Consider the following 19,253-nt stretch of genomic DNA (forward strand, 5'->3'; position numbering starts at 1 on the left):
AACTATATCTCATCGTTGGATTAACTCTCGTTGTAACACTGATCGGTATATTTGATATAGTACAATTAGAAAAAAGTAATATATTTTTTGGAATTTGTCAAGAAAAGTAAATAATTTGAATTGATGGATGAATAGTTTTTATTGATAAGCTTAAGATGAAAAGGAGTAATGTTGAATGCATTTGCAGCGTGATCTGCGAGGAAGATAGGAGGAAATGTCATTTCAGGGAAAAATAGAGGAGTGTGATGAGCTGCGATGAGATAGCGCTAGATAACAAAAGAGAGAAGGGTGCAGAAATTTGTTGGACAAGCGTCCGAGCCAGGTCCGCACCCTAGTGTCGGACTCTTAGCATACAATCTGCTAAGAAACACACATAAAATAACAAGTTCAGAGAACTGACACCTCCTCCTCAACCTCTTCTCTTTCTGCATGCTTAGTCTCACTCACCTTCACACACACACATGCATGCATCATCAATTGATAACTCCTTCGCCACCTTTTCATCCCATCTCTGCCTTTGTCTCCTTCCTCTGTCAAGCAGCCCCCCAACATGCAAAGCTGTACACCACCTAAGCTACCTTAATTTCTGTTTTTGGAACATTTTTTTTACCTGCGTGTATGGTCACAATTTCAGCACTTCAATTAATTTTGTATTTGTGGGTGGATACCTAGCTATACTACTACCCAAACAGAGAGCATCCTATTTGACTGGGACACTGCAAACCTTGCTTCTACATGCAACGCAATGCCTTTATTATTTTATGTCTTTATTTTATGTGTTTATCTGTGGGTTGCCCTCCAACTTATACACTGTGAAAAGGTCAAGGTGTAGCTATTTTGTGTCGCCAACCCGGAGAACATGTAGGCTTTACTGGATTAAAATATCATTCTTTTTCTTACCGTTTCATTTGTGTTTCTCTTTTGAGTTCTCAATAACGAGGACAAAGAAACGTACCATGTCATGGCCAACTACGCTTTGTCATGAAAAAAATAATAAATTAACCACTAACAACGATTACTCACGGAATTAAGTTCACTAATCAAGAACGTATACAATTATATATTACAAACAAACGGAGAAGAATACGTATACATTACATAGAACAAGCGGCAGTTAATTCAGTGATCGATATCTCATTTCCCACATAAACATTCCTCGAGCCACGCTATCCACACGCCATTTTTTCTTCTGTTTTCCCTAATCATGCATGGTCAATTTACCCAATTTTCTGTCTGTTAATTTTTAATCACTCCTTAAGCATTGTCCTCCTTGTTCGTTCCCACACTGGGCCAGACAAAGTGCAAGATTATGGTGAATGCGCTGCCTAATTGTTGCCATTTGTTTAACCCTAACCCCCTTTCATGCTTCACTGTCGATTGCCAAAGTGGGTGAGGGGATTAATATTTATATTAAGCAAAAGTTTAAGCATTTAATATAATCAGATCCCACAAAGCGAACGTGGTTTCTCCTAACCCTAATTTCTCCATGTGGTAGCCACACAAGAAGAGACATGGCATAACAACAGGGCCTATTGTTTGGAATCGACCCTACAACATTGGTTGTGCTTCGCGACCTAGTGATTAGTATATAAATGAAAATTAAGGTAAGAGGGCATGTACGAAAACCAAACCTGCATTTAATATAATAAAGAAAAAAAGGGGGAACCAGATCTCTACCTTTGATCATTTCCTAGGAGATTTTCCCCTAACTGTTTTCTTTGTCTCTTTATTTTAGCATCCGGATGAAGCACATAAACACGATATGTGTCCAGCACCTACGTTCTTGTTTTTGATTGGGACCATACATAAACCTTCCAAAATCTAAATATATATACATATGCTACACTTCAATATTTCGTCTAAGATCTTTTGTTGAACCATGTTCTGTGGTCCTGCCTTTCTTTTCTCTTTTTTTGTTTTTTTTTTTTGCTAGATTGTACCTTCTTTAAGCTCTACTATTTCCTTATTAAAATTATTCAAAATTGCGAATAATGGCCACACATAACGAAAGGAGTGGAAATAACAACTCGACAAACTTCAAACGAGGTAAACAGTGACAACTTGATCATCTACATTGACCTAATATTTAATGTTCCTAAGTCTATTCAATCAAACATATCGGAATGGAATATGAGAATGGATTAATGCCAAAAGATCGCAGGAATAAATAATGGGTTTGTTAGTGATCTTTTACTATTGGCCCGTTGCACTTATTTATTTGAATGACTTGTATATATAATTGTTGACGAGACATTGTCTAGAGACTTCACTAAAGTAGAGTAAATTAGCGGATGTAAATCCTAGTTTATAAGTCGAAGTTAACTTTTCAAAATGATATTAACGTTTATTATCTTAATAGAGTAAATGCAAGAGATATGTTGGAAATATTATGTTTGGATGCAAAAACCCTATTTGTATGAAGTCAAGCCAAACTAAAATTCATTTTTTTAAGAATTATTATTCTTTTAATAGATATTTCGGGTACGATCCAAGAATGAACAGTGAGTAATTGTGGGACAAAATGTTTCTAAGTTTGGAATTCCAAATAACATCATGAACAAAAAGGATAGATTTTTTTATAAAAGAGAAGAAGAAAGAATCAGCCATAAGAAATTCCATTTTAATTGCGATGTGTTTTGATTGCTTTAACTTCATTCCAGATCTAATGGAATAATACAGCTTGAAAAAGTTTTAGACACAGAATAAATAAGTTGGTCAGAAAAATGGTGGTGGACTCTTGGGATCTAGGTTTGATTTGAAGATGGTTAATCTTAAATTAATTAAGAATGAGCAAGAATCTGATCATGTCGTTTTAAATTTTCACACTTTATTCCACTCCGGAGTATACATTGCGAGGTTATGTGCATGTAATACGGCATATGCCTCTCTGTTCACCACCAATTATTGAAATTTGGAAAGGACAGTTGAATCTTGAAAACCTCACTTATCTTCCAATTCTGGTTGGGATTGAAATTTTTAACTTAGATCTGCATAATTAATCTTACTTCTAAGCCTATGTCTTTGTTTTAGTATCTAATTATTATTAAAAAATAAACTAAAAGAATTTAGGTCTGAAAACAAGAGGATGGTTTCTTACTGTCGCTGAGAGCTGTTGTTTTGTCTGGCGTAACTGCAGCTGTAAAATACTATTAAATTTGATCACAGAACGTAGACTCTCCCCAACACAGCAATTTTGAGAACGATAAAGTTGGATAACTCTACCACTCTACATTTTTTTTACAGATACTAACTATTCTATTGCATGAGAGCTGTTCCATCTAAATTTACTGGCTTTATATATACCTATTAAATTAGTTTATAAATTATCTCATGTCATATGCAATACACTATTATCTCACCTCTTATAGTTAATAGTTCTTTTGTGCATTATAATTAAAATTCACCTATACCTTTACCAATGAATTTTAGTATTGTAATTACCAATGGTTATTTCTATATGTAAAATTGAAGCTAAAGTTCTTGTTCTAATTTTGATCATGTGGTTGTGAAATATTTTTGTTATGATTTTTCTTTTCAAACTTTTCAATAATTGAATTTTTTTAAATTTATCAATAAAACTGTTAGTAATTGCATTCTTAAAAACATAATAGTAAATTCTTCAAAAATTATATTTCTTCACCCGTTTCTTGTAAAATATAATAAAATATGTGTTATAAATTCAAAGGGGAGATATGAAAAGAAAAGAAGGAAACAATAAGAAAACAAAGAGAAAGAGCAAAAGCAAGAGAAGAAAGAGAAAACGACATTGAAAACAACACTGACAAAAACAGTGACAACAATGGGAATGACATCAATGACGAAAGCAATGAAGGAGGAGAAAAGAAAAAGGAGGAGGAAAACCTAAACAACGACGATGAACAACGATAACGATGATAGATGTCAATGGTGGTGGGGGCAGGGAGGAAAAAATAGAAAAGGGAGATTATTGATAAGGAGGAAGTACAATTCCAAATCATAATATTTACTCATGAAAAAGATGACATTAATAATTACTGATAGATTTTTTATTGTCAATAATTTCTAACGATTTTTCTTATTAATTGGCAAAATTTATTGACAAAATTTATCGACGAATATTTTACCAACTAATTTTTTGTTGTCTATAAATCGTCAACAATTTTTCTTTACTAATGGATTTTTGTGCATGTTCATGGTTTTCATTTGTCAATGAATTTGAACTTTTTTTGTAGTGTTTTAAGCCCCCTCGATTCACTTACGTTTTGGTTTGAATTGTTTGACCTAGAGTTCTTAATTTTTTCAACCAACACTTTGGTTTTCATCAAAGCTTGATAATTTTCCTTTTTAACTGTTTGACCTATCCCTATCTACCATCCCTGTTCTACCTTATTTTAATGTTTTTGTTGTTTATTTTAGTGATCTTATACATTCAAGTGGATATTGGCATCAATTTAAGTTTGGAAGTTTTAACATTAGGAATTTTATGTTTCATCCATATCCAAATTTTAAATTATGAAAAGGAATTTTCCTTACATCTTGGCCTAAATAAACTTTTATTCCTATGTTGTAATATATTCCAAAAAACACATGTCTAAACACATTTTCATTTTGAAGTATGTACCTTTGTTATTAAGTTTCATTAGGGATAAAAGTTGGAGATAGTGGGCCTTCAGTTCACTATGGTGCATCACACTTACTATCATACATATTTACATTACAAGAAAAACAAATATTATCGATGGTCAAAATTCGTCAGAACGTCAAAAATCTCTCGATAATAGCTTTCTTCTGACGGATTACTGATAGAGTATGGTAACAATGCAATCGGTAATAATTATCGACGTAAATTTATATTCGTCGATAAATAAAGCAAAAATTCGTCGGTAATTATCGAAAGATTTTTTTCATCAGTGATTCCATTGGTAAATACCGCGATTTGATTCATCTTCTTCCTCTCCCCCTTTTTTCTTTTTTTCCTTCTTTTTTCCAATCCACAAAAATAAACACATTACAGACGAATGTTATACATATACAAACAATTTTATGCACAAAATGTAATCACTCCACTTTTATTCATTATTTCGCTTTGCTTTGTTCCACAATTTTATTATCTCCCAATTATCATTACAAAAATTTCATACAAATTCACACAATTTCATAACCTACACAAATCCATCACTGTCCAACGACAATGTGCTTGGACTGGATGCACCCTTGCATGAAAGAAGAAGAACATAATCATTATCCCTCCCTTGCACGTGTTAGAGAAGAAAAATATGAGCATAAGATCCCGAGCTTGATGATGTAGGAGGCAACGGAGACGACGGTTTAGCTCAACGAAGATGGAAACAGGTCAAAGGGGCATGTAGCAGTGATGAAGTAAGCAACGTCATTTTTCCACCATCCTACATTATTTTCGTCGTCAAATGTCACCACATAGTCGCTTCACCACAACTACTACTTCTTCATTCTTCTTTTTTCTTTTCCTTCCACGTGAACTCCACAACCTTCACTTTGCTTTCATTTCAAAATCCCGCAAGAAAATCGCTTAAGTTGTTTTTTATATATTTTTATTTGTAAGGCTAATGTAACTAACTTTTGTTGAGGTTTTTCACATTATCTCAGAAAATTTATGTGGCTTCCAATTTTAACTTGTTTTGTATTCCCAAGTTCATGAAAAATTTTAATTTTTTATAAATATGTTTTTAATATTTTTTTTTGTATATTTACGTTAAAGTATTTTCTTTTATGTTTGATGTACTTTTTTGTATTTTTTGTATATGTTAAATTAGTATTTAACACATTTACTTGTTGTAAAGATAACTTATTCTTATATTTAAATTTTTGCATATTATGGGTATGATAAATATAATGTATTGTTTCTATGCTAGTTTTGTAATATTTTATACATGTATAATATGTAAAAAGAAATTAAAAACAAAAAAATATTATATAAAAAACACTTTCATTAGGTTTGGTTATAATCATAACTCAAATATAGAGTGATATTTAGTTTCAATTCTTGAAAAACCGAAATCTAATATCCTTTCTAATTAAAAATATTATTTAATTTTAAGGATATTTTACATCAATTCTTCCGATGTCAAATACCTTATTTTGTCTTTGTTCTTGTAAGAATTGATATGAAATAGTCTTAAAATCAAAAATAATTTGTTTCGGTTATTATTTGAACCGAAGACTAATCCACATTTTGTTATATTTGTTATTATTTATTTATAGTTGCATATTTCAATTCCAAGATAATTGAAGCATAATAGATACCTTAATGATTCGTTTGATAAATTAATGAACACAAAAAGTCAATATTTTTTCACCTTGCTTAGATATGTTTCAATTATAAAACCGAAATTCAATATTTAAAATAATTGGTGTCAAAACTCTTTTAGTACCGTAATAATAAACTTCATAAAACATTAACAAACTATACTTATTATAAAAAAATATAAATAAATTTACAAAAATAAAATATTAAACCACTTATTATAAATAGAAATTAATTTAACTTACTTATTTTCATTAAGGAAATAATGAAAGACTTTACAACACAGAATATATCATAAGTAAATTATAACAAATTAACCTAAGTGTTCTTTTTTCCTTTTCGCACTTTTGTGTATATTTGTCTTTTAACTCCTAGTCTTACCATCTCATATAAGTTATTGCCACTATTAAAAAAAACTATGAAATTGATAATATATTAGATTTTAAGTAGTTTAACTGTCCTTTCTCATTTTTGTATTAGATATCAACTACGTAGTATTTTTGTTTTGTTTAGTTGTATGATTTGTGAGATAATGGTTATTTATTTTTAGTGAATATAGTTTGATTCCATGTTTTTATAATTTTTATTGTAGTATAGAGAGCAGTATTTCAATTTATCAAATTCTATTCACATTAAAACTTATAAAAATCAACTAATTACGTCCGTAAAAAATTAAACAGTTTATTTTCTTTCTTTTTTTAGTAATATTCATCTCAATATAATACCGGTTGAAGACTTCTTTTATGTTTTAAATTAATATTTATTTTACAGGAAGAAAAAATAATACATAATAATTTATTTTATTTTCAATTAAAAATATTATAATAATGTTAATATTTCCACATAAAGTCATATATTAAGTGAATTTTGAAATCCCATATATTGAATATCTAAAACTCATCTATTTTATCATCATGAAAAATTATTAAAAATAAAATAATACAAAACATTTTAGAATTTCTCAAATTGTTGTGAATGATAAAAAAAGTAACTTAGATACAAAGAAAGTAAACTAACTTGTATTATTAACTAATGCTGTGAATGGTAAAAAAAAGTTACTTAGATACGAAGAAAGTAAAGAAACTTGTATTATTAACTAAGATCAATATTGTTGTGAGATAACCATATTCTAATTTAAAAAATAAATTATACTATTTTGATGAAAAAGTCAAATTAATTTTTTATTGTTATATGCGTTCCTTTTTATTATCTTTTGGCAAAGCAAACTAAGTGGTGATGTACACTTATTGTCACGCTGTATAAATACATTTATATAATATAACATAATAGAGGTTAGTTCGTCATAAATAAATTTAAATTTAAATATGAAAACAATATTCAATTATTTTTTATTAATGATTATATATATTAAATAAAATACCATTATTAAAAATCGAAATTATTTTGGTTGTATTCTTTTACACTTTGCATTTCTTGTAGTTAATGTCGTTGTCATTAGTTATTATCACAAAAGAAATTAAATATTAGGGAATATTTCTTTATATAAATCAGAGGGAGGAACCATTTGACATGACCCCTATGCATGCATGATGTATACATTATATAGATTTAATTCTTGTTGATTGAATATTCTTGTGCAAGTAGAAAGTTGTATATTATCAGTTTTTCAGCTTTATTATATGAATTGAGGATCATTTCTGCCTCTGTTTTACTTCAATTCGTCACCTACACGGTGTGGAAGAAAAGTTTGGACATGGGAATCAAATAATTTTAACTTTATAGAAACGGTTTCAAATAACCAGCAAACCACAATAAGACAATATGTCAAATTTGCAGGAAATGGTGAAGTTTTGCTCAACCTTTTTCCGGACAAAGATGGCATAAAATATTCAATAAATTTCAATCACACAGAGTAGAGAGTGTTTTTTTTTTCTAAAATTTTAAAAAAAAGAAATTCTTCAGAGTGATAGAGTCAGACTACTTCTAAAATATTAAAATTAAAGGGGTTTCTATACATATTTTATTATTTTAATTTTTGGTATTAAAATGAGAAAAAAAATTATATTTGTGCTTGTTATATTTTGTGATTTTATCGATAAAATCTGCCCTACAATGAAATTATGTTTTTATAAGTTTTAATCAAATGGACAAAGCGTGTTCAAAAAATGTGTCACTATCGTTCTTGTTACTCAAGTTAGAATTAAGAGATTGTTTATGTAGAAAAAACAAATTAATAAAAAGAAGAGAAGAAAGAAGGGAGACAGATGTAACTCAAGCAATTAAATAAAAGAGCATCTGACCTATATTAAACTTTAAATCCTTATTATTTTAGTAAACATTGTACCCTATTTCTTAACCAATAAGTTAAAAATTATAACATATGTTATAATTTTTAAAATATTAAATATTAATACTTAACATCTGACCTATAATTATTTTAGTATGCATACTTAAAATATTAAATATTAATACTTAAATGCTTCCTCGACTTATCTACTAGATGTTGACATGTTAATATTATATAAGAGTTAAAAAAATAATGATGGCAGTGATTTTTTAGAGAGAGGATCAATCATTTAAATAGAAAATAAACTAATATTAACAATTCTTTAGTGTTTTTATTTTGAAATAAATTGTTTCTTATTTTATATTAAAATAATACAAATAATAAATTTTGCATATAAATAAAAATATAGTTATAATTTTATACTAAAACTTATGATTGTACTCAGCATTATGCCATCATTTTTTTTCTAAATGTATCATCTGTAATGGTACGCATATCTTACTAGGTAGAAAATTACACTAATTTAAATATATATATATATATATATATATATATATATATATATATATATATATATATATATATATATATATATATATATCTGCAAATTCAAACCCATTTTAAGAATGACTTATATTATTAGCATCTCTTAGTAGGATAAAGACCTTCATTCCTTCATATTTTATAAAATAGGGTCATTTTATCTTCTCTAGATATAATATCTATAATACTTTCATATCGATATGTATTATTATCTAAAAGCATAAATATACATTATAGAGAATTGAGTCATGCCTTTGAAATCTATGAAATTACATATTAACATTATTAAAGTAAATATAAATATTAAGAATAGTCTTTTCTAGGTAAGAAATTACCTGTGAGCGAAACTTCAGAAATTATAAACATAAGTTAGGGTGGTTGTAGAATGTTGTTCACTAACTCAATGAAAAAAAAGCAAATTAATTAAATTTAATACTTATAAAAACAATATTTTAATTAATAATATAAACTTTTTGTTTATTATAATACAACTACTTTAAGAAAATAGAGGAAAAAATATTAAAAAAAGTTCCCTTAGATTCTTATCACATCCCTTCTAATGTGGCAGTTGCGTCATACAAGAATAAAAGTAATAGAAAATGATTGAGTCATTAATTATTAATTAAAACCCAAAACTATGGTAACGTATTAACTTCTTTCATTACTAATGATGATTAAGGTGGTTTTCAAAATAAACCTTTTGGTTTGCACTACCTTAAATATGCCAAATTGGTGCATTAAACAATAGGACACGTACATAAATGTCAATCAAACACGGTTTAGCCTTAGTCAAGTCCTTTTTTTCATTATAGAATTTGCCTTATATTTATATTTTTTCGAGGTGTTCTAATGAAATATTATTTAATTTAAAAAATCATTTTTAATTAAAAAAATTTATATTTATTGAAAGGAATAAATTATGTTAATAGAATTGTTTAAGAATATAATATACTTATTTTTATCATATTTTTTTTCAATAATGATAGGATTGATCATTTTAAAATTAAAAGCTATCTTGTGAATTGTTAAGATAAGAATAGTTATGCTAGATGCTCTCATCGTATATATTGGGAATAATGTTAAGAGTATAGTTAAAAAATATTAAATAGGTCACAACAAAATAGATATTTTTATTATAATTATATCACTATTGCATTAACATCTTTGAGACAATTAATTTATTATCACTATTGCATTTACAATGCAAATATTTGTAATGTATTTTTTTTTATCTTGTCTCATGGTAATAACACTAACGATATTTATTAACATATTATCTGCAAATGAATAAAATAATCTTAAGAAGGATTTTTTGAAAGCATGACATCTAATGTTGTAAATAGATTTTTTTTGTCATGTACCATGTTATAATGATGTTGATTTTATTAGTATTATTTTTTTGCATAATTAATTAAAAGTGAATTTTTAATCATTACTTTAGGACACGACATCTTCTAATCTTGTGGCAGTATGTACGAGCCTCCCATAGGAGTAGTGAAAATTTTGGCTCATAGGCTTTAATCAGTGGTATGATAAAAGTAAGGAGAATCTTTGCTGCTCACGAGCAAAGAAATCCTAGCAGTCGGTTCAGCGACAATGATATCAACGGCCACGATCGTGTTCAGAAAATCAACTAACAGCAGAGCAGTGTAAGAGGAATCGATTTTGCAGTTCAATGGTCACTGCGACAATACATAAATAAACAAAAATAAATTAGAATTTAATTCTATTAATAATTAAACAATATATAAGAAAATCATAATATTTAGTATATTAAAATTACAATTTTATTTACCATGATTACGTCATATAATATGTGTAGAAAAGGAAGAGATCACGTACTGATATGTCGCTTTTGAATTTTACAATTTAAAACATAAATTTTAAAAAATATATTAAATTCAATTTCATCGAAAAAGTTGATGGAAAATACAAACTAAATAGGTTGCTGGTTGGGGTTTCACTATAGTTTGGTAGAAAGGGAATACAACATTGATATTATCGCTGGCATCCTATGGATGCAAACAGTTCACAACATTCCACACACACTAATGTGTATGTACCGTAGGTTAAAATATACGTATAATTCAAGGTATATAAGAATTTTTCTCGTGTTTAATTTGAAAAAACAAAATAAAAAGATGAAAATAAAAATAAACATTTTATTGTTGATGAATAAAAATGTCTTAGAATACATGATCAAATTATCTGATGCAAAATAAAGAGATAAATAAAAAAAACAGATGGAAAATAAATACAACTGATTTTATATTTTAAAAATATTTTTAATGTTTTCTATAAATTAAAAAAATAAAACAGGTATGTTCTTCTATGTAATGCATACATAGTAAGGAAAGTGAGAGTATGTAGTAGTATTAAAGGTAATGATTACAAATGGGGTCATGATGGCAACGCATCCTTCCGTATAAAATAAATGATTAAAAATTAAATTAAGAACATCACCACAATACTGCGCAGTCATAGCCGCCACTTATTCGTCCCATTGCCTTTTCTCCTGCCTCTGGCAATCAATATTATTCATTCATTTCCGTCATTATTATTGCTACTCATAAAGAAGAAAATTAAAAATGTTAAGTCCAAAAACAGAAGAAAAAAAAGTCTCCCCAATATAGAAAAAACAATAGATGGAGGAAGGAAGAATAGATAAAGACATATTCCAAATTATTTTAAAGTTATAGTATATATAATTGAATAATAGGAAATGAAAGCAAAAGGAAGTGGTAGATTCTAGAGAGAGAAACTAAAAAATAATCATGTATTGAAAATGAACAAAACCAAGAAAAATATAAACTAACAGAGAAGAACTCAAAAGTTCAGTATTTAAAGGCCACAAGAGTTGTACCTGGCAACTGCGGAGGAATAATAGAAGCTGAAATATCTAAATAAACAGCCCCTTCTCTTCTCTTTCTTTTTTTTATTTATTGACTTTCCAAATTCATTCATACCTATACAAATCATTTTTCAGCCTCTGTTTGGGTTCTCAAATTTCGAACTTGGTAGTTTAGGTTTTTTGCTTATGGCACAGTGTAACTATTAATCAGTCTTGAAAAAGCTGCAATTTCCTCACTCTCAGACTCCTCTATAAAACTCTATCCTTCCCTTGCTATAGTTCTTCGCACTTCCTTCTGCCGTCTATCTCTTCTATCTTATTTCTCACCACCACAGGAATATCCTACCTTTCTTCTGATGGATGAAGAGTTAAAACCTATGCTGTCTGTGAGAGAGTTCGATCCTGATCGAGATAGAGAGAGAGTAGAAGCTGTTGAAAGGATATGCGAAGTTGGACCCAGTGGCAAGCTTTCTCTCTTCACGGACATGCTCGGTGACCCAATTTGCAGGGTTCGCCATTCGCCTGCTTTTCTCATGCTGGTATATATCAACTGACCAACTTCAATCAATGTATCTACACAGACACTTTTCTCACCAACTCAATGAGAGACGATTATGCTACTGTAAAGTTTCAACGAGATAATAAGATGTTCTGTGTACATAATTATTTTCTCATGTGGATCAACAGGTGGCGGAGATTGGTGAAGAGGTAGTAGGAATGATAAGAGGATGCATAAAAACGGTGACATGCGGAAAAAGACTATCCAGGAACGGAAAACACAATGCCAATAACACTAAGCATGTTCCGGTGTACACTAAAGTCGCCTACATACTAGGCCTTCGCGTTTCGCCCAATCAACGGTAAGAATAAATTAGATAGATGATTGTGTTAATGATATACTGATGAAGATGTTGATGAGATGTTAATTGATTATTTGCTTGTGCTGTGATGATGCAGGAGAATGGGAATAGGGTTGAAGCTGGTGCACAGGATGGAGGCGTGGTTCAGGGATAATGGTGCCGAGTATTCCTACATGGCAACGGAAAACGACAATTTAGCTTCCGTTAAACTCTTCACCGACAAATGCGGGTATTCAAAGTTCCGTACCCCGTCCATTCTTGTCAACCCCGTTTTCGCCCACAGAGCAAGGGTGTCCCCCAAGGTCACAATCATTAGCCTTTCCCCTTCCGACGCGGAGGTTCTCTACCGTCGCCGTTTCGCCACGACGGAGTTCTTCCCGCGCGACATTGACTCCGTCCTGAAGAACAAGCTGAGTCTGGGGACGTTTCTGGCGGTCCCGGGCGGGTCCTACAGTGCCGAGACATGGCCTGGGCCAGATCTTTTCCTGTCGGACCCACCCAAGTCGTGGGCCTTGGTGAGCGTGTGGAACTCTAAGGAGGTGTTCACGCTCGAGGTGCGAGGCGCGTCGCGCGTGAAGCGCACGCTCGCGAAGACGACGAGGGTGGTGGACCGGGCCCTGCCGTGGCTGCGGGTACCGTCGATCCCAGACTTGTTCAGGCCATTCGGGTTTCACTTCATGTACGGGCTTGGAGGTGAAGGCCCAGATGCAGCGAAGATGGTGAAGGCCCTCTGTGGGTTCGCTCACAACCTCGCGATGGAAAAAGGTTGCAGGGTGGTGGCCACGGAAGTATCACCAAACGAGCCCTTACGGTCCGGTATACCCCACTGGAAGATGCTGTCTTGTGACGAAGATTTATGGTGTATGAAGCGGTTGGGTGAAGATTACAGTGACGGTTCCGTTGGTGACTGGACCAAATCTCAACCCGGAATGTCCATTTTTGTTGACCCGAGAGAGGTCTAACGAGTCAACGTCCATCTCCACTTTTTGGTTCTCTTGTCTTTTTCTTTCTTTTTCGGTTCCTCCTATTTCCTTTTCTCTCTCCTTTTGTGCATACTTTCTCAAACTATATTATCTAGTTAGGGTAACGAGTTGGGGGTGGAAATGCAGATAGTTGAGGTATATGTGATTTTATTGTCGTTTTTGCTATGTTGAAGGAATATCCTTGTAAGTTATATCCACCATATCCCTTCACCTTTTGTTGTTACGAATTAGCTTTTTCTTAGGACCCTTTTAGTTTCCGCTCTTATTTACCTATCCTCTTTAGCAATTTGGACTTTGCTTCTTTTTTTTATTGTTTTTTATAATATAGTTATTTTACTAAATATAAGTATCGGAATCTATGACTATGCTACGCTTTTATATCAATAATGGGATATGGCTTTTGAGAGAGGGGGATATGAACTCGTGGGTGAATCCCAATATACTTTTTTGTTTGGACATGTCTTGTTTCTAATCTTTTCTTAAAGAACCTTTTTGACGCCAATGTCTTCTGTCCTTTGATAATATGCCCGCAGCTCAGGATCTTATCTTTGCCTAACTTTATTTGATTATTGAGTTCCTCGCATATTTCTTAGATAAATTGTAGTTGCAGGATGCATTTGCATAATTTTTTTATGCAAACAGATTACAACAGAACAAAGAATGTGAGATAAGATTATAAGTGTGATACGATAAAAACCCTGTTATTTAAATTTAAAGAATATAATATACATTTATGTCTTAATGGTGCTAGTACGAGTCAAAAGCTCCCAATTGTAAGCACACCCATGAAATTTATTTAGGCCTCATTATATTCGCAGTTTTTCTTAACTTTTTTCTCTTATTCACTCAATAGCGATGGCTTTTATTCTCCCCATAAAAATTTATTTCTAAACTACTTTGTCCTTTTTTTTTTATTTAACTTCCTTTCTCTCTGATGATTATTTTTTCATCGAAGGATTAAAATGGAATTTTTAAAGTGAGAAAACGTCTAAAAAATGTTATAAAGATAGAGAGTAAGAATAAAAGACAGTTAAGATGATTAAATATGTTGTATTAAAACGGTCAACATATATTTGACACCGTTTTGTATGGTAATTTGATTAGTATTTATGTTAATGGAATGTATAATGTCAGAGTGTTGTAATGGTTTTTTGTTTGTGTTATTTAGTAATGTTTGTGTGGGGAAGAAGTAAAGTGTGGAAGGCATGAAAGTAATGGGGAGAGGTGATGATGAGGTGGCGGATGGAGAGTGAAGAGTGTGTGTGGCCTTAGGATTGCACTAAAGTGATGAGTACTAACTTGTTGGAAGTGTGGGACTTAGTGGTGTTATCTTTTCTTTGTGATTCATTTTCCTTCTAATCATAGTATCTTTTTGGGGTTTGCCACCCCCATTCATAATATCCTTCACCCCCATCTTTTTTGGGTGATGGACATGCCATTCATTTTCTTTGACACATGACTCCTCGTTCCAAAAGAGATAGCTACAAAACTGTACCTGCGGTCTGGAAAGGATAACTTAGTCATTTTGCAAGTCAATCGAACTACATGGAGTTGACCACGTACCTAGCATTACCTAATTCCTTCAAAAGTATCGTAGTGCTATCAACTTTGCTCTTATCCTTCACTCACTCCTTGTCGTTTTCCATATATGTCTTTCCCCATTCAAGGATATTTCATTCTTCAAAAAACTCTAATTAACTTTCTAAGTTAAATGTATATTAGTAGTGTTTTGTTTACGGGATTGATGTAATTTGTTTATTATATTTTGGATGTTTGTTTTCATTATTGTTTGTTTTAAAATTTTGTTTGGTCTAAAATTACTTATAAAAGACAATATGACTGAAAATTAATAAAAAAGTTGTTTTGAAAATTATGTATATTGAAAATATAATCAAATATATTTTCACTTCAAATTAGTATGTATAGATTTTAAAATAAACTTTGAATTATCAACTGTCTAACATGATTCGATTGATATTAATTATGTTTTGTCCTAAATGAATCATTATCAGAACTAATTATTTTTTAAAATGACCGAATGGTTACAATTGTTCGTCTCGAATATGATTATCATAATCACTCTTATTATTTTTGATTATATAAATTATTCAATTTAATATAATTAACTTTTAAAATAAAAACATTTTTTTTTCAAATTTAAATATAACATTTTCATCCTATTTTACGAACTAGATAAATTGTACTCTTTACTTTATTTTATTATGTTGAATTTGAGCAGTACAAAATATGTTATCTTGTTAACTCGATGGAGTAACATGATGGGTTAAAAAAATCAATTTAAAAAGAATTGAATCAATTTCATCTAATCCACATCCAACGGCTTAACCACGTTAAATGGAATTTAAAAAAAAAAATTGTAAACTATTGGGTTTATTTTACTATGTTATTGTTATATGTTTACTTTTATAACATATGGAATAAATATAAATAGATTAATAAATTGGTTATACCATAAAAGAAATTGCAGGTTTTATACTAGATACAAATTAATTTATATTCTATTAGTAAATTATTCTACAAATTGGTTTTCTAAAAATAAGTTAAATTTAATTTCACTTTTTAACATGATAAGAAAGTCTGTTTTATTGGATTGGTATTAGATAACTTACAAATATAGAAGTGATAAGAGTGTTAATTATACATTATAAGTAAAAACAACTATCACCTTATAAACATGTAAGTTTATGATAATAAATTAACCTCAAAATTCCTTTTTAATAAGGGATTTAATAAAAAAAATTGAATCAAATTATCAGTTCATTTTTCATCATTAATCTATTGACTCAACAATAAATAAGTCATTAGACAAACTTATTTATAACTAGTCATATATTCATTTTATTCTACACGTTTAAGTTTTTTCACTGTCACGCATTACAAAAAAGTTAAAAACATATTTTATCATTGTTATTTGCATGAATACGTTACTGCACTCTCACACTGATTTTTTTTTTTCATAATAAAATTTTAAATGGACGACTTGCTCCAACTTAATTTTAAGAAAAAAAATATTTATATATTTTTTATTACCAAAAATTCTTTTTTTTATTGTAAACTCCACATTTAATAAGCACCCATGTGTTCTCTATACAAGTTAGTTGGTATATTGCTGGCAAAAATAGATAATTGAACTGACAATGATTTTCAATTTTTTTTTCGTATTATGATATTTTGATCGTTGAATTCAAGAGCAGGGTCATGTATTTCTCTTTCTTTAGGGAAAACGTGATTATCTCCTGTGCTATACTCGTTTTTTTTTTGCCTAAACAAACAGTTGAGTGTAATATTTAATAAAAAGTAAAAAAAGTTATAAAATAATTATATAGAATAAGAAAATTGTTAACATACCATAATCATTAATTTATATATAAAACAAACATAATTTGCAATGGTTGAAAGTCTTAGAAATAAAATTAGTTTAGAGTATATAGGTAAATATAAATTTTAACTTGTAAATTGATTTTGTAAATTTGAATTAAGTTTAAAATCTAATTTTTAATAACCTTCTCGTTCTCAAAATTAGGTTTATGATCATACGTGCATGTAGTTGTTTATGTGACTAAATTCATATTTTCAAACATAATAACATTTGTCCTTTTGTGAGGAGCCTATCGAGAATAGGGGTTCGAAAATTCCGTAAAAATCCAAGGGATACCTTCAACGAATGTAGCACGCGGAAACACCCTAGTCAAGAATGTTAGTGTGAACATTCATAAGAGTAAAATATTGTTAACAATAAAAAAATACAGAGAAAAAGAAAACACATTCAACTTCAACAACAATTATTTACATAATTGAGAAGTTGGTTGCGTTCGTTTACCTTCTGATTATTTAATGACTCAAAATAAATAATACTGAATAGAGTTTGTTTAACTTTCACACCTCATATTTTGTTTTAAATATTACATTTATCTTAGAATAGTTTCCAATCACATGTCTTTTCTCATGCAATATATATGTCAGTGTCAAAATAGTCAACTTGATCTACTACGAGTTTGAACCGAGATAGATTTAAAAAAAATGTAATTTTTTTATACGAATTACTTTTTAACCTGACTGACTTAGAAACCGCTCACCTAGGTCAAATCCGTGGTGAGCTGAGTTGGCTTATCAATGCACCTAATTTAATGACTCAAAATAAACAATAGTGAATAGAATTTGCTTAACTTTCACACCTCATATTTTATTTTAAATATTACATTTATCTTGAATAGTTTCTAATCACATGTCTTCTCTTATGCAATATATATAATAGTCGTGTCAAAATTTCTTCTAACCCGCGAGCCAACTCAACCTACTACAAGTTTGAGTCGGATTGTGTTTGAAAAAAAAATTTAATTTTTTTATGCGGGTTACTTTTCAACCCGACTCACTTAGAAACTGGCTCACCTAGGTTGAACTCGTTGGCTCACCAATTCACCTAATTTAACTTAATTATTTATTATTTTATGTTTCAGTATTATTAGTTAAAATTTTTTAATTATATCGTAGATGGGGATAAAAAAAAATGTTTCAAAGAAGAAAAATATTATAGATTTATCTATTCAAGAGATATTATAAATAGATAAGTGATACAAAAATTATGAATATTAAAAACTTATTTGTTCGTATTTTGTGTTTGTTTTTGGATTATGCTTAGATTATATAATATTTTTTTTATTTTGAATTGTCTTTGGAGTTTAACATCATTTTAGAGTGAAATTTATTTAGATTTGAATTAAAAAAATTATAATTTTTTTTATTTTAAAAAAATTTATAATTAAGTGAGTTAATGAGTAAGTGAGCCAACACGTTTAACCCACTAACTTGTGATAACTCGGACCGAATTCGAATTTTTTCAATTTACTAATAAATGAGCCGAGTTAGATTGATTAACTAAATAATTGTAGAATAGATGAAATATACTATTAGTAAAAATCTCTCGTTAATCTATTACTCAATTATTTGTGACATTCGCAAATAAAAAACATAAACATTAGGTACTCCCGCCACTGAATGCATACAAAGGTTCCGATTTTTAAATTGTGAAGTGATAGATAGATTCAAAGGCCTACCTGTAATTGTAATTATCTGAAACATTAAAATAAGCAGAAAAAAAGATTAGCAATCATATAAAAAGAAGAAGGAAGGAGAAACATGCACGAGTGAAGTGAAGTGAAGTGATCACGGATCAGTGTCTTCCGCGTCTTAAGCCCGAAAGAATAAAAGTAATGATTTGACTAACTAATCTCTTAAACAAATTAGTCTTGATTAATTAGGTCAATAAAACGACCTAAGTTTAATTAATTATATTCTGCAAGCAAACTGCGTAAATTATTATTGGTATTAGTCAATTATGCGAATGGAACATGCCGACTTTTGCCTAATGGTCACTAATTAAACATAATTTAGGTGTAGAAGCTCGTTTCTCGAGTCAGAATTTTCTATTTTAGAGCTTCATAAGACAGACCATGGATACTTCGACGGATCAGGTCAAAGACACAAA

The 19,253-nt window shown here is 29.8% G+C and overlaps 1 protein-coding gene across 1 annotated transcript; it reads left to right on the top strand.

The window, feature by feature from the left end:
• The first annotated feature begins 11,943 nt into the window (after nucleotides 1-11,943).
• On the top strand, nucleotides 11,944-14,146 carry LOC148193790 (putative N-acetyltransferase HLS1). The gene is made up of 3 exons (XM_088099098.1): nucleotides 11,944-12,443; nucleotides 12,592-12,764; nucleotides 12,862-14,146. Exons 1-3 carry the CDS (start codon nucleotides 12,261-12,263, stop codon nucleotides 13,724-13,726), a joined length of 1,221 nt encoding a protein of 406 aa, XP_087955224.1. The 5' UTR covers nucleotides 11,944-12,260; the 3' UTR covers nucleotides 13,727-14,146.
• Nucleotides 14,147-19,253: the final 5,107 nt, after the last annotated feature.

This window comes from Vigna umbellata, chromosome 9 (genome assembly GCF_029865625.1).
Source record: "Vigna umbellata cultivar VRB3 chromosome 9, Vumbellata_1.0, whole genome shotgun sequence".
NCBI classification, from domain to species: domain Eukaryota; kingdom Viridiplantae; phylum Streptophyta; class Magnoliopsida; order Fabales; family Fabaceae; genus Vigna; species Vigna umbellata.